Raw genomic sequence first — 25,385 nt, 5'->3', positions numbered from 1 at the left:
AAAGAGCACTGGTATCACACCTCTTTCTCCCAGACTGGCTGGATTTGTGCACTGAATAGACACATCTCCAGGAACCATTTCAGCTCTATCCAAGTTTGTGTTTTCACTTGCCAGCTGAAGTCATGCTTTTCAGTGTTTTGCTGGATTGGACTTTCTGCACTTGGTTATGCTTTCTGCCTGAGTCTTCTGCAGCCTCAGAATCCATGCCTGCTGTCGATTCTTTACTAGCCCTCATCTTTACTAACTCTGAATTGTATTTTTTGAGCCTGATCAAGTTATAAACATAATTCAAATCTCATTCTGAACCGTAAGTGGGAACCTGAATGTTAAAAGGAGCAGGAAGATTAGGTGGGATAAAGTTCAAGGCTCTATGGTATAACCTTGAGACAAATCTGGATCAAGGAATTTCTGGTCCTGGTTCATCTTTCTAGTGCTGGTAATATGTCTCTCTGACTAAAATCCACCATTCGTCACAGCTATCTTTAAAACCAGTGTCTGGAAAGTTCATTAAAACGACAGTCTTTGGCAGAGTCTTTCCTGTCCGTCCTTGTAAGAAATTGAAATTGCTCAAGAGATGCTTGTGCTGTAATGAAGTTCCAATGAATATCTTGCCATATAGGCCTTTTAAATTCTACTAAAGATTATTTTTTCAAACGGTTAATTTCTATTTCCTACACTAAGAAGTTAAACATTTCCAAGTTATGAACTTAACTCCAAAGTACAATGACATGGAGATATTTATCCCTGATTTATAAAAAAAATTCACATCAAAATCTCCAATGCCAGGATTTCTACTCTGAAGCATCCTTAGTTCCTACTGACATTTTTGCATCAATGCTGTGGTACAATGTTGATCAAGTAGCTGGATCGAGTGATGTGAATTCACTGTGTCATGCAATGACCGATATAGTCCCTGGAAACTCCAAAGTGTGAAACGGATATTAGTTTTCATTGCCATCCTGTTCAGAGGCCAGAAGCAGCTTCGGTCATCACTCAAGGACTTCAAACGTCCTTTCGTCTAGGAGCATGGACTCTGGAGTCAGACCGCTCCAATCTAACTCCTCACCAGCTAGCATTCATCCATCCTGTACCTCAGTCACCTCCTCTGTGAAACGGGGCCAGTGATACCACTTAGCTCACAGAGCTAGTGTAATAAAGTATCTGGAACACGGTAAGTTGTACACAAGCTCTCACTACTCATGCTGTGGATTGCTTGAGCTTTGGCTGATAGTTGAACAACAAACGCTAAAGTCCTAAAATGATAACTAATGAACGCACAATATTTAAAGCATCAAATTTCAGTGTTTGCTTCCAAAAAATATAGAACTGGGGGTCTGAGATGATTTACTTCATGTAAGTCGCTATGTCTCAGTTTTTTGCCTAAGTAAAGACAGTAACTTATCTTTTATCAAGATCGATACATATACACTGTTAAAGCTAAAAAAAAATGCACGTAAACTAAGAAATGGAAGAGCTGTGTGTTCTATATATTTTCTTGTGGCTTGAAAAAAATCTTTGTGCTTAAATCAGAACTTGTTAGCTGGATCTTTGCATCTGATCTCTGACACCAGTTCCTAAACCCCTGTTGATTGTCAGATATGACTGTTTGGGGCAAAACCTTGTTATTCTGCTCAAGCCACATACACACTCACAGTGTTTGCTTCTTGAATATTGGTTTATTGTTGTTTTCTAAAGGCAGCACATGGACATCACAGGTCATCCTGCTCCAACCACGCTAACAATTCATGGGGATTTGATGTTTCCATGGCCTGGTGAAGTGAATTTTATGCTTTATTTCTTATTTTTTAAAACTAGTTGCTTAGATAAGCATTCTGTTTCCCAACTACATAACCATTCCATTTGCCAACCCTCTCTAAATGAATATACTGTACTCTTTAATCATTTTGTTGGCTTTCTTGCCAACAAATAAACAAATTATGATATAAGATGAACAATAACCCATCCAGGAAATTTTGCTTTGAACAATATATACCATGAAACAAAAGGCTCAAAAACCTTTTTACCTACTATACATGAAGCATTCTGATATTTTCCCTTGTGTTTTGTGTCTTTTAAAAAATGCTCCTTATGACCTAATGTCATTTATTCCCTGACTTATTAATATTCTTAGAACCGCAATTTGAAAACTACTGTAAATTCCCCTAAAAGATATTATAGATTCACTGTTTTAAAGTGCACATATCACATCTGGCAAGGATGTGACCTGAAAAGAGTGGGGAGGAAAGTACAGAGGGTTATCCATGGGTTGCGCATTTCCAAATTCAACTGATTCAGAGTATTTGGAAAAAACTGTGTCCGTACTTGTGTTGAATATGTACAAATGTTTTTTCTATAAACAATACAGCCTAATCACTCTTACATAACATTCACATTGAATTGGGTATTGTAAGTAATCTAGAGGTGATTTTAAGTATACAGAAGGACATGTGTAGGTTATATGCAAATACAACGCCATTTTATAAAAGAGACTTGAGCATCCATGGATTTTAGTATCCTTGGGGAGTCCTGGAACCAGTCCCCAGCAGATACCAGGGGATGAATGTTTTCAAAAATGGAGGAAATAGCTTTAAGTTTATCTGGGAAACGATATGCTAAAGTTTCTCCTTTTATCTGAATAGAAAGAGATATATAATTGGCCAACAGTTAGTAGCAGGTTTCCAGCCTAAGGAAGCAGGATGAAGGGCCCAGTGTGGGAAGTGATGGCAGAGAACAAAGAGAGGTAGGCCCAGTAGGTTTCATAATTTGACAGGGGTCACGTGAGTCAAGGAATTGCAGAAGCTACCAGCGGCACCGCTAGAGGGGACAACACTCCAGTGTTGGGAAGGGCCATGGTAGACCAACAGAGAAGACAAAAAGCAAACAAAAATGTTGAACAGGGAAGAACTATATGGTGAATATCTTACGGGGAAAAAAAAGAAAAGCCTGAGGCTCTTCTTAGAGAAAGCAGCAATCAAAGGAATTCTATAGCAGAAGGTTCCTCTGCAAAAAGCTATATTGACCAACTGTTCCATTTTTAAAAGCTTGACCCATTTTCAAGACTCTCCTGGAATTTGAATCACTGTTCAATCTCCAGTAGTTCAGAGACTGATGCCTACTACTGTTGAAGTTATAAAGGCCTAGCTAAACTTTATACCTTGGGAAAATGTAGCTATAGCCTTATACTACATACCATGGGTTCTGTTTCTTCTGGAGGTCGATCCAGGGGAGGGATGTACCACTGAAAGCAAAGTTCTTTGCCTAGAGCTTGAGTTGCCATTTCTGTTGACATCCTGTCCACATAAGATGGGTTGGCAAAGGGCCTCAGATATAAAATAGACTGTAGAGAGCTGTCACAATATAACTAAAGAATAACAACAAAAAAAATCTATGTCAGTTAGTTACTGATAATGAACTCACTCAATCAATATTTCACATTGGAAAATTCCGGAAATTGTCTCAGCTTGTGTCTTACGAAGGTAGATCTTAACGTTGTTCCCGGATGACCACAGAATAGATTCTCCTAAATAAAAATGTGCTTTAGAAGCTAATGAACTCAACAAATGTCTTCTACTTTGGTGAATCTTCTAGAGTGAAGATCTACAGGGAAAAAATGCCCACACAATCATTTCAGCCTAAGTCACCACAGTTTCCAAGAAATATCTTCTATTTTATTTCTTGTTTTATTCATTGGTGAATACACTGAGAATGTATTTCTACCCCATATTCCAATAGCACTGCCATATGCAAAATAAGACACAATTTTTGCTCTGAAAGGTTAAAATCCCTTCCTCTCATTCCTTTCTTAAATGAATGTGGTGGATTGGTAAGTTGAAGACTTTGATAAGCTTCTTTATGGAACTTGGTCACTGAATAAGGCATCTTCAAGAAACATAAATGTATAGAATGCAATTGCCCACTTTATAAATTGTTTGTAGCATAGTTGCTGCTTATCAAAAAAATAATAGGCTAACCAGCGAGATAATAATAGGAATAACAATATCTCAAGTCTAAAAACAACAGAGTGCTAGCTATTTTTGAAGTCAACTTCTCGTTATTCTCAAGATCACAGCATAGTAGCTGGGAAGCAGTTTCTGTTCCCCTCTTTTTGACATTTGAGGCATCTCAAGGCTTGGGGATTAAGGGAAACCTGTTAGTGCCAGAAAGACATGTTTAGTGTTTTATAAGCCCTGTCCCTTCTATTATTTCTGAGTCTATTCAAGATATAATATGACTGTGAATACGTCTTTGAAATAAAATAGAAAGAGAAAGACACTGACCTTTCAAGTTGTCTACTGATAAAAGAAAAAAAAAAAAGATGTTTGACTGATGGTAACATTAAATGTGAAAACTTTTTAAGACTGCCCAAAGACCATCGCCATAAAAGCATATTATAAGCCAGAATTCTCACTAAAAAGCAAAATTTTTATGGTTAAGTAGACCTTAAAAGTGCTTAATGAAGACTTATAATAGAGGTAGTCCTCAAAAAATATCAGGTAAATAACTGACTCAAAAAATAATTTCTTAGGGCCGGGGATTTAGCTCAGTGGTTCCACCACCTGCCTCGCAAGTGCAAGGTCCCAAGTTCGACCCCCGGTACCAAAAAAAATATTAATTTCTCATTTCTTCATATGCAAGTAACTTTCAGAGATTCTAAAAAGTTTAGCCAAAAACTCATATTTATCACTAGCTAATTTCAATAAATGCAGTGTCTGATAACATGACGGTCTAACAATGGTTTATTGTAACAGACGTCAATACAAAAACAGGCATTTAATTTTCTATCATCTTTAAAATAGCATAATATTCAGTTGCTAAGGGATTGATTACATATGCTAATTTATCAGTTACATACTGAGTATTTTTATATGCTGCCTTTATACTTTGAAAAAACAAAAATAACAGACCTACTCTGTGAACCTCAGGTTGTCACAGTCCTATAAACTGCTAACTATTCTGTGTACTCAAATATTTGACCTTACACAGATGACCACAGGCAGGCACACAGTCTAGAAGCATTGTGTACAATTTTAATCATCTTTCTTTTTTGGAATTTCTAATGTAATTTGTTTGGCACCTTTGTTTTTCTATCCATCACACTTGACAATACCCAGATTCATACAACTGATGAGCACAACATAGCAATGATCATTCTGGAAACGCATCTACTTCTTTCTGGGGGGAAAAGCAGGTTGAAGTATCAAATTATGGAAAGAGTTTGATTGAAATAGCCTCCTGAGTGATTAAAGGCTCAAAAATGTTATTATAAAAATCAGCCAAGCTTGGCGTTTGTATAAAAAAAATCCAAAAGGCTTCATGCTCATTAGCTGTCTACCCCAGTGAAACAAACACATGATTAGGTAGCTTGCACCTGCCAGGCAAGTGACAGTGATCTCCAGAGCTGATTATCCTGGGAGGGTGTTACACTAATTACATCAAAAAGAGCAAACAGGGTGAGACAACTCTTTGATAGCCCCACTGCCATTAGAAATGCTGCGGGTATTTACAACATATTCCAAGTTGTACCTCTGGATCATCATCGTTACGAACTGGGTAATGACAAGCTGCCCTTCATACAAAATATTCTAACAGAGCTCCTTTCAAGAGTGTAGTTAAGTAGTCACACAAACTAGTTTCCAAAGTCTTCTCCAATGTGTGCAAGAATGCATCCAGCAAAACTACTCTTCTCAGCCTTCCCATCTCCTGCCTACTTCTTCAAAATCACCCTGAGCTCTAGGGGACATGACAGTAATCCTCACAGGGAGTCTCCATTCTCAGGAGGGTTAATCAGAATCTGGTGTTAGATGTAAACAATTTCATCCCACATCTACTCTTTCTCTCCATACATTCCTGGATATCCCATGCCCTTACTCCTCTCCTTGCAGAAGAGTTACATGATCGTGAATTTGACAAAAGTGAACTTTAGCAGAGAGTGAACATTCTCTGCTCCTTCGTGCAACAGGCTCTTAAGGGGCCTGTCCCCATGTGAGGAGGCCTGGAATGACCCAATACTACATCTATCTACTTAGGTATTCATACAACTGTGAATGTATACAGAATGAATGGCTTTTATTGCACTTTTATAACAAAGGTACAGAAACTGAGGAAAGGTTTGGAAACTCTCAGCATAGTTTTCCTGTTGGGTGGTGACATTAAAATTTGTGTAACTTCTTGGCAAACAGCTGCCTAAGGGCCGAGGATTTAGCTCAGTGGTTCTGCCACCAGCTTGCAAGTGAAAGGTCCCAATTTTGATCTGGTACCAAAAAAAAAAAAAAAAAATCAGCTGCCTGAAAGATGTTGCTTTGTGCAGAAATCTAGAAAATCTTGAGAAATTTTGAAGATTTATTGTAACAAGAAGACAGAACATTTAAAATGTGAACTGTCCTGAAAACCCAGGCTTTCTTGTTGGCCTATTTACATGGTAAAAGAGAAATGAGCTTTCCTAAGAACTCTGAGGGAGCTAAAAATTTTGGGGCTAAGATAGAGGTTAATTTACTTCCTTTGGAAGTGCATGGATGATTCTAACAAGTTTTCAACAGATATATAATGTTTTAAAACCTTACCTTGGCTGATGATTCATCTGAGACTTTTCCTGAATCAGCCAGATTTTGCAATCCTTGAAGAAGTTCTTTTGGAAATTCATCAATACAAGAAGAAGAATATAGATGTAAGAATTTTTTAAGAAAAAAATGCATTTCTTTTTGGCGCAAAATCAGTTCAGTGTTGTGAAGGGATGTGAGAAGAGTATCATCTGGCAAAGAGATTCCAGACCCTGGTGTTGCAGATGCTTAAGGAAGAAAGATACATTTATTTAGGCTCACGTTAGGGATAAGAATGATCTCAGTATTGTTGGTATTTGCTCACCAACCTCTGACTTGTACACCTATGTGAGCTAATGGCTGCCAATCACCTTCTGTCTTTAGACCTCATACACTAATGGACTTGCTTTTGCCTCAGGAAGGAAAGACAATGTCAGAGGCACCTGTAGACATTGCTTCCAGTTTCAAGAATTAACAAGGGAACCATACATTCTGTCTACCTGTCTCCTTGGAAGTCCCTCCAAAATGGACTCTTCTGGGTAGAGGTAATTTATCTGAAAGGTGATCTCAAGGATCACGGGTAAAGTGAGACCCGGGAAACAAAAAAGAGCACAGAGGACAAGAAAATGAATGAACGGGCTGCAGCCATGGACAATGCGGACTCAGCCCTGCTGGGACCTTCGCACAACCATGGAGAACAGTGCCAGCAGGCAACAGAGAAGCCCGAACGTCATCTACCTGCCTGGAATGTTGCCTGCCTCATTGGTTAAAAGTTTATCCTGGTTATATGGAATCCCTGATACCTCCAGGACGGTCTGGAGCTTCTGCGAAAGCCAGATCAGAAAAGTGGCCAAACTTGGATGCCTGCTATGAGAATTGCTGGCAGGTGAACTCAGAGGTGAGCTGAACTGCTATAGGGCAGTCCATCTCAGGTGGGCTATCTTGGTGAGCCTCCATGTCTTCTCTGCTGAACTTTGCCCCCCTCGCTAAGAAACTTTAGCCCTGACACCTTGCTGAGTGCTTGCCTGTGCCGCTGCTAAGTCCTGAGGACCATACTCGGCTGCTCTGTGACTCAGCCTCCTCACTCCCCTGGCTTCCCCACTACTGGGCCCTGGCGTGCATCAAACTGTCTTTGCTGATTGTTTGTACTGATGGCCAACTTCAGGGGTAGAGATGAAACACAATGTATGTTGTCAGAAAATGATGGGAAGGACTGATGTGAAGCAGATTTTATCCACTTTTCTAAATATTCTTCAGTGATTTAAAGCATCAGCAACAACGCCAAAAGTCCATAGAATTAAATGTCCCACTTTGAGTTATACATTTCTTCTTTTTCACATATTTGAACCTGGAAAATTCCCTAAAGCCAAAGTCTTATCCCATTCACATTGTGATCAATGGTTCTTAACCATTTTGAGCCAAGAATCTCTTTGGTATCTTAAGAAGCCTGCAGATGCCTCCTATCATAAAGTTTTCAAATTTATGAAAGAAAATACATAGACAGAATACACTGAAAGAGTATTCTATCCAAAGATTTGTGTATCCCAAGTGGAAAACCTTCAGAATTTTCACCTTCTGATGAGCAATTACTCACAACAGTGTCAAAAGTATTTTATGATTCTAAATAAAAAACATGATCTGAACAAGAACTAGAAAGGAATATATTCTTTCTTAACACATCAAAACCTACCTAGCAGCTTGTTCATGTTATTAATTCTTTGCAGGTGTATATAGTAGCGCAGTAGGAGGACCCATGTAATATCCACTTTGGTCTGAGTCTTTTGCGTAGCATCTGTGCCGTCACACATATCATCATTTTGATACAAAAATGTAGAGCAAGTCTGGAAGGTAACTTGGTAGTTGTCTGAAAGTTTAAAAGTATCGTAATACAGTGTTATGCTTTCCTTGAAAAACAATCACATGCGGAAAAAAAGCACAACTCATAAAGACTGACATGAGCACATGTTTAATTTTTTTGTTTCACAAAGATTCTAAACACAATTAAAAGATGAACAGTAGGCTGTGAAAGGATATTTGAAACATATATGAATTACTTTTCTCTCATATATCCAAACAGTCTTGCATCGATCAGTAAGAAAACTTCAAGGACAATTCATAGAAAAGTGAACCCAAATGACAAAAAAGATCAGGCACACTAAAAATCAGGAAAATGCAAATTAAAATGAAATACCATTTCACATTTCTCAGGAATTGGCAGGCTAAAACCTGAAAAGAACAAATATTAGTAAGAATTTGAAGAAACTGAAATATTCATTATGCTACTTGTAAGAACAACTTCTTGGGGAAAACAATTTGCAGGATTTAATAAAACAAAAAATTGCACATACATATATGTGTACAAAGAAGCTTGGTCAAAGGAGCTAATGAGAGTTTTGTCATAGAGATGAATGATATTTTGAAAAATAAACTGAAGACTGTTCATTTGATGTCATTTATAAGGAACAAAATCCATCTATAAGAAAATATAGTGTAGTTTTAGTTCCAATTCAAGCTGAACTCCTCACTAAAGTGTGTGAACTTGCACCTTTCTGTGCCTAGGTCTTCTCTAAGCTTTTGATCTTCTGAGTCTTAATTTTCTCTTTTTTAAAATGGGCATGATGAGGGTGGTTATAAAAAGATCTTGAGAACATATGATGAGTTAACAAGCAGGTTCCAGACATTATGGAGTGATGGCACTTATATAACTTTGAAGGCATTCATTCAATACAATTCTTTATAGCATTTATGCATATGCCTACTAATATATGTGTACTATTTGATTAGAATAGTAATTATCTCTGGGAAGGAAAAAGAGATGGAGATGAAAAGAACCTTCTATGAGTAATGACCTATTCATGTTTTCTTGAATAATAAAATGAATTTCCATGTACAGAATATTCCCAGTGCTTTTGGCATTTATAAACATCTCTTTAATTCCATTTCCCTCTCTCTATCCAAACCCATATCCCAGAAATAACCACTATTTACAATTTTGTATTAATAATCTCATAGATGTCCTTCACCATTCAAATATGCATATTACATATAATAAAGTAGATGTTGTTACTTTTATCTTTTGGGAACACTGTGAGAGAGAAATTACGTGTACTTATCTGTTTTCACTAAATATTATGCTTTAAAAATGTATCCAGGTAAAGGTGTGTAGTTATAGTTCATTGATTTAGTTCACTGCTGTTTTATCCTATGAAATACACTATCTATTCTATTGCTGAGGGCCGTGTGAGTTCTTTATAATTTTGTTTTTTGTTTTTGTCTTTGCTATTTTGAAAAAGACTTCTATGAATATTTGAGTGCACACGTGGTACATAAGTGCACAGATAATCTGGAAGTGGGAATATTAGGTGGTTCTTCAGGTTTGTTTGGGGTTTTTTACTATCTTGACTTTTTCTTTTCCATATAACTTTAGCATTAATTTTCCAAATTCCATAAAATAAAACCTTTTGAAATTGCTATTGGAACTACATTACATTTACAGATCATTTTAGGAAGACTTCACATCTTACCAATATTGAGCTTTTTAAATATAAACATGGTATGCTTTCTTATCTTCTTTCAATAATACTTTATAACCTTTTCTTTTATAATTTTTGTTAGAGTAATCCCTAGATGTTTTACATATTTTATAGCTACTATGGTCTTTTAAAAGTGTATTATCTGTTTAAAATATATAAAAAATAAAATCTCATATCCAGTAATCTTACAAAAAGTTCTTATTGCTTACAGTTCTGGAGAATTATCCATATGAATAAGCCACAGCCAATGATGGCCTTTTTCTTCTTTCCCATTTATATACCCCTTATTTCTTTTTTCCCCCCCTTATTTTGCAAGGAAGAATTTCCAGAATAACTTTGGAACAAAGTGGTGACAGCATTTTTACTCCTGTTTTTAAAGGGGATCCTGCTGTATTTGAATACTGAATATAAGCCCAGTAAGTTTTTTTCCCACTTGTAACTTTTTCAAGTTAAGGATATTTCCTTTAATTTTTAGTTTTAGATTCATGAAGGACTGAATTTTATTTAATTTTTCTGTACTTATTTGAGATTATTATTTTTCTCTTTTAATCAGTTAATGTAGTGGCTTAGTTCAATAGATTTTCTAATATTAAATTATATTTGCATTTCTGGAAATAATCCAATTTACCATGATGTATCTTTCAACATGCTGCTTATCTTCATCAGTTATACATTTACAGGATCAAAAATAAAATTCTCTCCCTTTGAGGCAAGCATTTTTAATCATTTGTACTTTCATGCTTCTAAAGGTTAGTTACAGTTCTTAAAATAATTTCCTTGTTGTGCTAATGTATCAGTTTTATAAAATATGTTTATTGACTCTTCTGTAACAGATGAGATATGAGCACACACAACCTCTCCTCTATACTTCAAAAATTTGACAGTTACATCACCACATTTTCCCATGTTTCACAAGTTCCCATGTTTTCATGTATCAACTATGTTCTAAAAGCTTTCTTTGAAGTTCCACTAAATATAAACAATATCTCTTGAGGCCTTACTGTGTGCTCCAATAGCATGTGCATCCTTCACCTCCTTCATCTGCTATGCTTTCTGTTTCAGGGTTTATAACATTTCCCTTCTGTTCTGTATTCATAATAAACCCTCATTTGTTTTGTCTCTAGGTTGAAAATAAATGTGGAACACTTCATTATGACTTCTCAAGGGCTGTGCACTTGCTTATGACCCACTCTCCTCACAGAGGGTAAATGTCACAACCTTGTGACCCACAAAATATAAGGTTCTTACATAAACATCAAGTGGACTGTTCAACATCATGTCAGATTCTAATTCATTTTGTATTTGGACTATGAATTCTTAGCAAATATTTTCCACTAGAATTTCTGGGTCTTCGGGTGCGGGGTGCTGGAAAAAGTGGTATTGCATTCTTCACCATATTCTTAATATCATCTGGCTTTTTGGTCATTCTATCTGCTGCCTAGAATCCATTTTTGCTTCCTAAAGACAGTTTTGAGATTGTAAACTTGCCATTCTACTCTGTACTGATGAATTTCTAGCCTGCTGCACAGTTGGCATTACTTAAGGCCCTACTCTTTCCTCCCTTCTACCCTCCCTTCCTCCCTCCCTCCCTTCATCTTCCATCTACTTCTTTCTTCATTGGCAACCTTGTATGCTAGGGTACATTCTTAAGTAGCATAAAGAAAGAAAAAGAAAGCAAGAAAGCAAGAAAGCAAGCAAGCAAGAAAGAAAGACAGAAAGAGAGAGAAAGAGAAAGGAGGGAGGAAGGGAGGAAGAGAGGAAGATAAAAAAGCCAGAAGTAAACTATTTGCACTGGGATGGGAATGCATATTTGTAACCTCAGCACTCTAGGAAGCTGAGGCATGAGGGTCACAAGTTCTAGTCTAACCTAGACAACTTAGTGAGACCCTGTCTCAAAGTAAAAATTAAATAGGAGCTGGAAATGTAGCTCAGGGCAAAGGGCCTCAATTTAATCCTCAGTACCTCAGAGAAAAAGTAAACCATTTGCATACTTATAAGGATTGCATACTTTTCATTCAGGTAAATATATGGTTCTAGTAGAGTCATTTTCCCTTAAAATGCCAAATGCTTTGCTCTACTGCTTTCTAGCCTCAGTTACTGCTGATGAGAAGCCCGATGGTAGCCAAGTGCTCATTCCTTTCCAGTTGATCTGCCTTTTCCTCCTCTGAAATATTTTTAATTAACTAATTATCCATGATGATTTAAAATTTCTTTTGAGGTCCAGGTCTAGATGCTTTATTTTGGGTTTTATTGTTATTGTTGTTTACTTTTTCATTAATGATATTTGGAAAATGGTAGAACTTTTTTCAACTTTTCATTTCTCCCCTCAGCCCTGAAAAAACACATTTGCCTTTATTTCTGTGATTGCTTCCTGTTTATTTTCTCCCTTATCTATATTTTGAATGTGTATTAGTTATTAGAATTTTGAAACATCTAATCTTTCTCTCTCTCTCCCTCTTTCTCTCTCTCTCTCTGACAGACGTACCCTGTAGTATTGTAAAGAAAGGAGGTCATTTCAATATATGATTCTAGGTTACTATATCTATGTGGAAAAAGAAAATCTTGACTTTAGCCTCATACAATACTCAAGAATGAACTCCAGATGAACTGTAGTTGTAAATGGAAAAGATAAAAATAAGAACACTTAGGTGTAAAAAAAATTATAAAACTGAAGACTCAAAGCACAATTCATAAAAGATTTATAAATTTGGAAATATTAAGATTACAAACTTTAGTGACTTTACAATAACCTTAACACAATGAAAAGTCAAAAACACAGTGGGAAAAATATTTGCAGTACATATAATATACAAAGATCATATCCAGAATATATAAAGAACTCCTCCATATGTCTAAGACGGATAGAAAACTCCCAAGAAAAATATGCATTATTCTTGAATAAGGGGTCCCTTCCAAAAAAAAATCTAGCAATAACCAACATACTTTATATAATAGTGTTCTATTTCTTTAGGCATCAAGACAAATTTTAAATTAAAACCACTTGGAGAACATCTGGCAGTATCCTCTAAAGCTGAAACCACATATGCCCTATGATCCAGGAATTCCACTCTTCCTCACACACATCCAGATGCAGACATCTGTGCACAAAAATGTCATATGCAAGTATACTCATAGCAGCATTATTCACGACACCCCAAATGTTTTGCAAAGTACAATAGATAATAAATTATGCTACAGTATCACATCCACAAAAAAGGATGAGCCTCACAAACAGAATATTGAACAAAAGAAGCCAGACAAAAGGATCCAGACTGTATTATTTCATTTACACAAAATGAAGAAGCTGGCCAAACTAATTTATCTGTCAGAAATCAGAAGGAAGGGGGTTAGTAGAGGCCAGAAAGGGGCACAATACAGATGTCCAGGTTTCTGGTTTTGTTCTATTTCTTGACCCAGTGATGATTACATGAGTGTTTCCTTTGTGATAACTAAACAAGCTGTACTCTTGTGATTTGTGTTCTTTTCTGCATTTGTGTGATAATACAATAAGGCATTTATTTTAAAAAAACAATTTTGATTTTCAGTTTGAAAATGTTCATGTAATATTGGCACATTCTCTTTTCCACTTGGAAAACAAATGACAAAGACACAAATTCTATTTTTAAAAAATTAGGGAAGAGCCAAAACCCAAAACTACAAATTATATGGCGCCGTGCCCAAAGCAGTTCATCAAACAGAGTACAAAGGAGGCAGATGATTATACTGAGGCATAAATCTCAGAAAGAAACAGCAAAGTCTACTTCTTAATGACGAGCAACACATTTTTGAATAGTATTACAGTATCAGTTGTGATGATTCATGGTTTAAAGAAATAGGTTTTAAAACTGTAAATATAAAATGCACTGAGCCAAAAGTTGTTACAGCTTTTCAAACAAAAAATAGAAAAATTAAAAAGAGCACCATATAAAGTTACTATAATGCACTGGCTAGACAACTGCACACAGAAACCCAGATACTCATAAAGCTCTGTAGAGGTGTCACTGCTGAGTGTACATCCTGAGGTCTAGGACCTACATGTTCTGTTTGCAGTAATCACCACTAGATAACAATCATAGCACTTGGTAAAGTAACGAGGCAGATTAAAGCTATAGCTGCAAACATGGAGACTCAGTTCATAACTCGGGCAGAATTATACTTTTGCATTACAGATGGCTCAAATTTATGTGACTGCACTTGCAGTTTTGCTTACATTTGTCAAATAATACTAATTATTCAAAGGGGATCTCTTTGCTTGTGAATGACTGGCAATAATGCAAGCAAAGTACTCAAAGTATTAAAGAACTGTTTGGAATCTAATGGTTTATCTTGGAACAACTGTGCTGCTATTTGCATCGATGGTACAGAGCCATGGTGAGTAGTGCCAGGTTCTTAGCAGAAACCTAGGAAGACAGGACACAGTGTGCTAGTGGTCCTTCTGCTCTTCATGTAAAATGACTTTAATAAGTCATTCATAAAATTCATAAAATTTTATGAAAAAAATTCCACATCCACTTAACAATATCCTGGATGGAGCAGTAGCAGTTACCAATGATATTAACTATCTTCCCTTTTCATATTCTGCAGTAAGATGGGCAGCACACACAAAGCGCTTCTGCTGGATACCGGAGTTCAAGACTACATGGCTGAGTTGAATTTGACTGTGCTCTTCCCCTACCCTACTTCAGGGAACACCATTTTCACCTGAAGAAACAACTCATAAGACAGTGTTTTCAGTCTTACATAGGTGGCAAATATTTTCTCAACAATGAATGAACTTCAAGAAAAATAACTGCCAGTACTTGCTACCCATGAAAAAGTCCAAGTATTCAAGTCAAAATTCTGAATTTTGGAAATTTTGTGTTTACCATCATCACATTTTAGAACTAGAATATCCCTCAAGGGATATCCCCAAGGGTTCAGAGGCAGAGCCTGGGAAGGTGACTGGCCCCTACGAGTGGTATGCCCACCACTAAATGTCCCATTAGGAGGTGGAGCAGGTGGAAGAGGTGCATCACCTAGGCTGTGCCTTTGCAGCCTCTACCCTCCGCAGACCTCCTCTTTCTGCTCTGCTTCCTACCTGCCATGAGGTGAGCAGGGTTCCTCTGTCTTGCCTTTCCACCATGACATTTCTGTCTTGGAGGCAGCCAGCCATGGACTAAGACTACAAAACCATGAGCCAAAAGCTGAACTCTCCTCCTTAAAATTGTGGGTATTGGGTATTTTGTCCAAGCAATAAGAAACTGACTAATACAACCACTATGAACTTTCCAGTGCTTAGTCTATTCTGATAGAAATGGCAATGATATTTTAGTTTTGATTTTTTAATATTGTCTAAGGCAATGTACCAGTGTTTCAGAAGTCCTACATCACTCAGGGAACCAATATTTCCTAAATGCCTAAATATACAACATTATATAATTAAGCATAAGTAAAAGATCCACTCAGACTGCAAGACAGATGAATGGATTTTAATGTAACAAGAGTACAAATGCTTCAACGGTAAGGTTTCAGAGTCTACAGTGGAATTAACATTTAAGAAACTACCACTTACCCAGGTCTGATTTGCTATGATAGAATATCCATAATTATCTGAAGAGGCTCTTAAAATACTCCTCATTTTCTATCTACATATTTATGTGAGACTGGATTTTTACTTATTTAACCAAAACATTATATTGCAACAGACTGATTGCAAAAGTATGTATGACAGTTCAACTACTTTTATTTACCAAACATCAAAGAGTTTTGGAATGTGTTATTTATGTTAACTTGTAGTGGATTTATTACTACTCTTTTAAAATTAATAAACTTTAATTTTCAGTTTCAATTTCTAGCATAACTTTATTTTTCTACAGTAATAGATTCATTTAAACTTTTTTTATCATTATTGAAGCAAATTTAAGTAAATTATATTTCCCAGAAGGTTATAAATTTTATAGAGCTTTTCAAATTTATTCGCTTAGTATTTAACAAAAGAAAATTTCTAATAATTTGATTTCTCAATATCAGTGATTACTTTCCTCAACATTTATCATTTGTAAGAGTTTTTTTGATTTAATTAATTTTCTTGAAAAAGATGAATAATAGTTTGGTAGGTTACCTCCCCTAGATAACAACTTTTTTACTGTTTCTTAACCTATTATATACATATTATAAAGTGATATAAAATAATATCAAACATATCTCTAATATTAATAAATTTAAATTAAATAAAGCCACCTATTATAAGAAAAATACTGTCAAGTTTTATAAAAAAAATGTAACTCTATGTACTAGATGATAGGCATATTTAAAATAAAATTACTTAGAAAGGTTTAAAATAAAATGATGGGCAGGGCTGGGGATTTAGCTCAGTGGTTTTGCCGCCTGCTGCACAAGCACAAGGACCTGAGTTCTATCCCCATTACCAAAAAAAAAAAAAAAAAAAAAATGATGGGCAAATGTGTAGTGGGAAAATATATAGCAAAAGAAATTAATATTTATGAACTTAGTTATCAGACAAGGCAAAATTCTCATCAAAAGGTGAAATAAAAGTAGGACCTCTGTAATGTTTAGGGTGTGATTCACAATAAAGATATAAGATTAAGAATATTCATCCCCCAAGGGAAGCAAAGGATCTCTACACTGAAAATCACAGCACTCTGAAAAAGGAGATCAAAGAGGATATGAGAAAATAGAAATACATCCCTTGTTCCTGGGTAGGAAGAATCAATATAGTGAAAATGGCCATACTTCCAAAACTACTATATAGATTTAATGCAATGCCGATTGAAATTCCAACAATATACTTCACAGAACTAGAGAAAACAATCCAAAAATTCATTTGGAACCAGAAGAGACCTAGAATAGCAAAAGCAATTCTAGGCAACACAGACATGGCAGGGGGCATCACAATCCCCAATTTGAAACTATACTACAAAGCTACTGTGATAAAAACAGCATGATACTGGCAATGAAACAGACCCAAGGATCAGTATAATAGATTAGAAGATGCAGAAACAACTTCAGACATACTCAGCCACCTCATCTTTGACAAAGGAGCCAATCTGGGGCTGGGGATTTAGCTCAGTGGTTCCGCTACCTGCCTTGCAAGCAGAAGGACCCAAGTTCAATCCCTGGTACCAAAAAAAAAAAAAAAAAAAAGGAACCGAAGCTTCTGTGCTTGCTTCGGCAGCATATATACTAAAATTGGAATAACAAAGGAGCCAACCACCCTCATTGGAGGAAAGATAGTCTATTTAATAAATGGTCTTGGAAAAACTGGATCTCAACCTGCCAAAGATTAAAACTAGACCCATACCTATCACCATGCACTAAATTAAGATTGAAGTGGATTAAAGATCTAAATATTAAGACAGAAACACTAAACTTACTGGAAGATAAGTTAGGTAGAACTCTTGAAGGCATAGGAAAAGACTTTATGAACAAAACCTGAGTAGTATGGGAACTAGCACAAAGAATAAACACCTGGGACCTCATCTTATTAGAAAGCTTCTGCACTGAAAGAGAAACCATCAACAGAGCTAAGAGACAACCTACAATGTGGGAAAAAATTTTTAGCAGCTTTACCTTAGACAAAGGACTACTATCTAGAATATATAAAGAACTGAAAAAAATCAGACCCCCCCCAAATTCAAAGACCCAATTCAAAAATGGGCATCCAGAATGAATAGACATTTCTCAGACAAAGAAGTAAAAGCATCAAAGAAACTTATGAAAAAATGTTCAACATCACTGGTCATTTGAGAGATGCAGATGAAAACAACACTGAGATTCCACCTCACCCCAAAAAGAATGGCTGCTATCAAGAAATCAACAAATAAATGCTGGCGGGGATGTGGGGAGAAAGGAACCCTTCTCCATTGTTGGTGGGAGTGTAGATTGGTGCAACCACTGTGGAAATCAGTATGGAGATACCTCAAAGAACTAGGACTAGAGGTCCCATTGGACCCAGCTATTCCCCTGCTGGGTATCTTCTCAAAAGAATCATACCACAGCAATATATGTGCACCCATGTTTATAGCGTCACAGTTTGTAATAGCTAAAGCTTGGAAACAGCCCAAGTGCCCATCAACTGGAAACTGGATAAAGAAGATGTGGGTATTTTTTGTAAAATGGAATACTACTCAGCCATAAAGAATGAGAAACTAGAGACATTTATAGCTAAATGAATGCATATTGAGGCCATACTCTTAAGTGAAATAAATAGGACACACATGTGTAAATACCAATAGCTTCTCTAGTGTGAGAAACTGAAAGCATAAATAAGGATGAAAATGATTAAAATCAATTAATTGATAATTTGAAATAGGAAAAGGCCCAAAGGGGTAGGGGTGGTGGGAGGGGAAGGGAAAAGGAAAGAAGGAAAAGGAAAAATTATGAGAAAAGAAAAAGAATGGAAATGGTGTCTATGTAAATAGGGAAGGATGGAGAGGGTGAAGGGCTCACAGGTAACAGGGAAAAAAATAAGAACCAAGATACATCATGTACAGGTACAAGCACCCAATGATGAATGTACACGTATTGTATACCTAAAATGCACCAATAAAAGAATTTAAGGAAGAAAAAAAAAGAATATTTATCCCCCAAGTATCATAGTATCAACAATAGGAAAACAAAAACTACATCTACAAGAGGTTAAGTTGATATGTTACTAGTAGGAGATTTACACTAATATGTATTAAATTATTATTATGTCTATAATAATTGAAAGCATACAAAAGATTAATAGGAATTGAAAGTAAAGTACAGCGATAAGGTAGCCATCTGGAGAAACTAAATTTATATCCATTTGATACATTGTACATATTCCTAATAGACTCACATAAATTACCGGAATAACGTGAGTAGGAAGGACTTTTTAACTACAACAGAATTCTAGAAACTATCAAAGAAAATACTAATAATTTTCTGATACCTAAAAGCAAAGTTTTTTCATGAGGCAAAAGTACCATTAAAAAGGTGACATAAAAATTGAAATATTAGAAAAAAATTTACAAATAACAAGTTAAAATATTGACTTCCATAATAAAAGGCTCTCCAAATATTTAAAGAAAAGACAAAAATCTCCAGAAAAGATAGGCAAAGATAATAATGTTAACCCTCAGTCTTAGTAAGAGTTGCATGATTTAAAGCTGAACCTTCCAGGGCCAGGGATGTAGTTCAGTGGCACAGTGCCTGGCTGGCAAGTGTGAGATCCTGAGTTTGCTAAACCTTCCTGCTCCCATCATGCCAACAGAAATTTAAAAACGTGTGTCAGCAGAGGTCTGGAGGAAAGGGCCTTTTATCAATTGCCAAAAGGAGTACAAACTAGAACAATCTTTTGGGAAGGCTTTTAGTAAAATTTGTTAAATTTACCCTTTGTTCTACAAATTTCACTTATGGGAATTGACCCACTGGATATATTAATATATGTACAAAATAATAAATATGTATTAGACATGTGTATAATAGTACAAAAGCTGAAACCATTTAAATTATATACAGTGGAGTACTACTCTGCTATATAGACAGATAAACTTGAGTCATTTGTAGGAAAATGGATGCACCTTGAGACAATAATGTTAAGTGAAATAAATCAGACACACACGTTTAAATATCACATAATTTCTCTAATATGAGAAACCCAAAGTATAAATGAAGTCCAAAGTAAAAGATAGTAAGAAGTAGGGAGACAGATCTTCTCAAAGGCGAAGAGGATCAAGAGGTGGAGGGAGGAAGCGGGAGGGGAGGGACAGGGTACAAAAAATAAATTAAGGTGTGTCATGTACTAGTATCAACTGTACACAAGGAACATAAACATGTACTGCAATATGTACAAAAAAGAGAGAAAGAAGATCAAGAGACAGGTAGAGGGCCAGGGATTTAGCTCACTGGTCTCATACCGCCTGTTGCGCAAGCGCAAGGACCCGAGTTTGATCCCCGGTACCAAAAAAAAAGAAAGAAACAGGTAGAGCAGGGAGGGAGGGAGGGAGGGGAGAAAAAAGGGATGAAGAAAGGAATCGGGTTGTATTATGTACAGGTACCAACTCCCCACAAGGAAGATAAAATTATGTACTATGCACTTGTACTAATAAAAAGTAAAACTACACATATCCATCAAAAGGAGACTAATTATGTTGCATCTATCTAAAGGAATATTGTATAGCCATTAAAATCTCTCTAGGTACTTATTTGAAAAAAGTGTCATGTTACATGTACATTAGGTTAAAGAAAAAAGAAGCATTATATTACAGTTATATTACTATTTATAATTTTTAAGGAAAAAATACATCAAGGGAGTAGTGTATATACCAGATTGACTGACTCAACATCTAATCTTCAAATGTGTTTTCCTATGCTGAAGAAAATATACAAATAAAAATCACCTTTCCAAGATTTCATTACTCCAGTGAATTCATGCCAGACTTGAGGTTGGAACTGGGCTAGGTGAGTTAGGCAGATTTCAAGGTACCCCTGGCTGGTGTGGATTATGGCAAAGGTGATGTGATTCTAAAGTTCACAGCTAGGGCAGGGGCTTCTTATTTTGCAGGAAACTGCAAACTTTATTTAAAAAACATATAAATAGGATGGTGTCTTAGTCATTTCTGGACACTTAACCTAAAATTTGTTTCTTTAGTCTTCTTGGTGACTTTGAAAGTCTATTTATTTATTTACGAGAGAGAGAGAGAGAGAGAGAGAGTCTTGATATGAAGTTCAGCTGGCCTTGAACTTACTATGTAGCCCAAGTTGGCCTCAAACTTGCAGCAACCCTCCTGCTTCAGCCTCCTGAGTGCTGGGATTACAGATGTGTACCACCACACCTGGCTTGAAAGTCCTTTCATAAGTCTCTTTCTGTTGGAATAATCTTGAGTGGATTCTGACCTTTACACTGAAATGCTGACAGTTTAGGTAAACATGTAATACCACCAATGGGAACATAAGAAACTGATGGTGGAAGGGGGAAGATGGTGCCCTAAAGATGTTCACATCTCCAGCCTCAGGACCTGTGACTAGGTTAGGCTGAAGGACAAGAGAAAACAAAAAGATCAGATTAAAGTTGTCTATCCACTGTCCTTGACACGGAGAGACTATCTTGGGTTTTCCAGGTAGGCCCAATATCATGTCCTTATACACGGAAGCTGGAGGCAGAGGACAGAGAATGTCAGAGATTTGAAGGTGCTAAACTGCTAGCTTTGAAGACAGAGGAAGCATCCCAGAGCTGGAGAACTTGGGAGGCCAGTCTGCGGAAGGCAGAGAGACAGATGTCCGCTACAGCTTCTGGAGGAAATCTGCCCTGCTGATGCTTGGACTGGACAGTGAGACTCATTCTGGACACCTGACCTCCAAGACTACAGAATAACAAATCTGTGTCATTTTAACCCAATGAATTTGCAATAATTTGTTACAACAGGGAATAGGACACCCATACACTGGCAGTAAGGGCTGCTCCTGGGCACGACTGAGTCACTTGCAGAGAAGATGGAGGATGGAAATCTTCTCTCCAAACGCTTGAGTGTCTTTAGAGTTTTGGTTTTTTGAGAATAAATTACCTATCCCCCCAAAATTGAACTGAACAGAAAGAAAACAACTCTGAACATATCTGACCGATGGTCTTTAATGTCTGAGAGAAAACTTAAGACCAGTTCAATTTTGTTCCTTGTAGAAAATCCGCTCTTTCTGAATGAATGCTTATGTTCTTTCTCTTTAGAATCTAAAGGTGTTTCCAGAATCTGTCCAGATCCAATCTCTGCTCTGACCATCTTCCGTAGCCCTGGGGCGGTGGGAGGGACAGTCTCGGAGACCTGCCCTGAGAAGTCTCCTATCACCACAGCTTCCCATTGGCCCCAGTGAGCCTCCCTGAATTTCACTGTTCTGAGTCAAGACTTAACGCTCATTTTTCTGCATCCCTCATGGGTGTGAATTCCAACCTGACAACCTAATGGTGGGTTTCTCACTTCTCCCAAGAGGCTTCTTTTCAGTCCTGACGTAGTTGCCCAGCATGCTTCCCTGCGCCCACTCAGGCAGGGAGGGTAATTCTAGTCGCTGTTTTGTGGACAAGCCTATTATGAATCCTGGTTCTATACAACTGGCTGGGTCCTAACTTCCCCTACCTGCAGGTCCCTCTTTCCAGGCCCCTCTGTGAACAAGTATTAAAATCCCAGCTGCGTCTGTGAAGGCCTAATCCTGCTACAGCAAAGCCCTCAGATTTCATCCCCTGTTTACAAATCCCCTATTTACTTTGTTAACTTGAGATTTCTCTTTCTTGGTTTCAGGTTCAACTACAAATTGTTCACAATTTCTCTTTTATCTAGCACCACTCTATGTTTGGATTGGGAAGGGAAATAAAACATTCTTCCACTCAGTCCAACCTATCCAAACAGATTGAACATAAGTATCAGTTGTGCTTTTCGAGTTCTTTACAATGTTTCCTTATCACATCCAACATAATGATTAACAGCACAGCATTTAGAATTGGACGGATGAGGACTTGAATTAGCAATGGAATTTTACTCAGGTTACGTAACATCTCTGAGCACTTTGACTCATCTATAAATGTGCATAATGACACTCTCACAGGATTTTCCCCAGTATAAATGCAATCAAGTAAGACAGCAACAGCACAGAGCACCAGGGCCATTGTCCTGTTATTCTCTGCTCCTCTGTGCCTCCTAGCTCTCTGCTGCTGTGTCAGTCTTCCACTCTGACTGCTGGGGCCCTACTGTGGTACCAAACAACCTAGTCACAAAGGCCATGTCTGCCTCCCTGTCTACAGGCTGGCCTCCCATTGCACTTCTTTGGGAAAGGCTTCCCACTTGTACCACCTGTTATTTTCATTATTTATTTATTTATTTATTTTGGTACTGGGGATCAAACTCCGGTCCTTGCGCTTGCGCAGCAGGCAGCGAAACCACTGAGCTAAATCCCCAGCCCCCACCTGTTACTTTTAATTTTGCATTGTTGACTTTGTCTAGAATGAAGACTGTCTCTTCAAATTTAATGCCTGACGATGGATAAAATGCGTACCCTGCTGCTGGCCGTGGTAGAGTCTCCTCTTTGACCTTAGAAATCAGTGCAGAAACCTCCCAGTGGAACTGCAGGACTCTGGCAGGAGCTGGACCAGGATAGCTCTACTTTGCTGAGGCTGGTTTCCAATATGCCTCAGTGGTCCCCTAACTCATATGGTGCACACGGACAGACACACACACACCACCTCTCCCACCACCAGTCCCCATACAGGATACTGGTGATTTCTCTCCACGCCCACATATAAGCGGTACAATTGTTTGTGATATGAGAATGCAATATTTCACTCTAGTTTTCCTCTATTATGGGAAATTGTGTCTTGGGAAATAGAAGAATGGAAACAGTAGTATGGGAATAGCATCTACGTTTTTATTGGGTATTGAGCCCACTTCTTTGAACCAGGGACAAGAAAGTAAGGGAAAAATCAGACTTTTTTAAGGCTGGAAAATTTGCTCTTCTTGAAGAGGCAAAAATACACTAAGAGTCAATAGTTATTCTTAGTTCTGCTATACAGCTGTTTGTATTCTGACAATAGGTGCATCACCATTAGTTTCCAGCATAACATGCATTTATATTTTTCCATATATCATGTGTATTTAAGTTCTGAAGGGCTACATCGGGTTCCATGAATCCCAAATGCTACTTTTAATTCAAAGTGACTTGCAGAATTTAATAATGTGTATCTCAGCTGAATTTTTATTAAGTGTATAAGAAAATGAAGACCAAAAGATTGCATATACAGTATTTGAATGTAACTGCAAAGTAGATATCTAATGAATGTTTTTAAACTGAAAACAAATATGGTCCCACATTGCCAGTACTATCATTTTGGGGTCTCAGCTCCTACAAGGCCCTGAGAAAATACCTCAATAAATTGGCCCAGGTGCACCACTGGATTTTCTTATTGTTCTGCAAATGTCATATATATGAGATGTGACCAAAATATACAGTGAATGTTTAAATTTTTAAAAATTCATTACAGCAAAAGATACATTGCCATTAGCCCCCCTCAAATTACTCCCCCTCACTTTGAATACACTTACTGTTGTTCTTGCTGCTTCCTGAGGCAGTTCTGGAAGCCCTCTTCTATGAGTGTCTTTACATGATGTGATAAAAGTATGGTGAATGCTGCTGCCAAGTGCCAAACAATGGAAAGGCAGGCTCATAAAAACATCAGTGTGTCCTCATCCACCTTATTCACCGAGTCTGATAGCATGAGATGTCTGGTTCTTCCCCAAAGTCAAAATGACCATGAAAGGTAAACATTTTGAATGGACTCAGGACATTAAGGAACCCAAAATAGTACAAGTAAAGACACTCAGGAAAGAGGCAATGTGTCTTTTATTGTTTAAACTTGAACTTTAAACATTCACCATATTTTTCGAGCATACCTTGTACTTGCTTTGCTTTCAGGTTCTGGCAAGATGAACTACAGTCCATCTTGTACACATAACTACTCTACTCTGTCATCATGCTTCTGGTCATGAATTGCTCTGTTCAGAACATGTTTCCCCTGACCTCTAGTACCTTATGTCTTTGAGTCAATTTGCATCTGTCTCACTACATACTTCCCCCAGAAAAAAAGTGCTCCTGATGAACTCCTGTGCTACCTTGCCTGTGTTCAGATCCCCTCAGAAGACCTATCATATTCATCCCACCTTATTAATGTGGTCCTTTCAAAAGACGAATTTCTATAATTTCAGTGTCTGCCTGTTCTGATTTGTTCGTGACCAGAAGCTCGTGAAAGACAAGACCTTCTTCCTTGATGTCTTTCTGATTCATTCCCTCTGGACACAAGCATCTGGTACACAGCTCTGTGTGTGTGTGTTTGTGTGTGTGTGTGTCTCAGATGTAGAGGGCATGCTTAGCATGCACAGGGCCCTGGGTTCAGTTCCCATCACCAAAAACAAAACACACACAAAACAAAAATGGAAGGAAGAAAGAAAGATCTAGTACAATGCTCTGCACAGAGTAACAATGAATATTGTTTACCACCTCATGTACAGATCAATCCTGATATTGTTTAAACCTAAGATTAGTGAAGAGGTTTTCTTCTGGATGCTAATTTATGCTAATGCAAGGAAAATCAAACAAGTTTTATTTGTTGTTGTTAAAGGATGTTTCCCTTTGGCAATTCATTATAATATGAACTTCACTGCCATCTATGTATTTGTGGCATTCAGGTGGGAATTCTAAACCTTCTTCTAACCCAAATACCGAAGCAAGGGAAATCACCAACCTGCACTAATTACCGGTAGCCTGCCAGAAAAAGACTGGAGGGCAAAAGAGTACTTCAGGCAAGGCAAAATGC

General features: G+C 37.2%; 1 protein-coding gene across 15 annotated transcripts in view; it reads right to left on the bottom strand.

The window, feature by feature from the left end:
- The window catches only part of Cfap54 (cilia and flagella associated protein 54), a 338,714-nt gene that overhangs the window by 62,093 nt on the left and 251,236 nt on the right, over positions 1-25,385 (bottom strand). For 14 of the 15 annotated variants that reach the window (XM_087192632.1, XM_087192626.1, XM_087192630.1 and 11 more), the window contains 3 exons: positions 8,227-8,400; positions 6,561-6,784; positions 3,191-3,361 (listed from right to left, as the gene is read on the bottom strand). In XM_087192632.1, the coding sequence (XP_087048758.1) occupies positions 3,191-3,361; positions 6,561-6,784; positions 8,227-8,400 (569 nt within the window). Of the gene's footprint in view, positions 1-3,190; positions 3,362-6,560; positions 6,785-8,226; positions 8,401-25,385 lie in introns of those variants that run through there. The other variant, XM_087192636.1, reaches the window with a different exon arrangement.

Source organism: Heterocephalus glaber, unplaced genomic scaffold, assembly GCF_053883595.1.
Source record: "Heterocephalus glaber isolate CG9 unplaced genomic scaffold, H.glaber_assembly_v1.0 deba00001572, whole genome shotgun sequence".
NCBI classification, from domain to species: domain Eukaryota; kingdom Metazoa; phylum Chordata; class Mammalia; order Rodentia; family Bathyergidae; genus Heterocephalus; species Heterocephalus glaber.
Note: the sequence above shows the minus strand (reverse complement) of the source record. Positions and strands in the feature narration are given on the sequence as shown.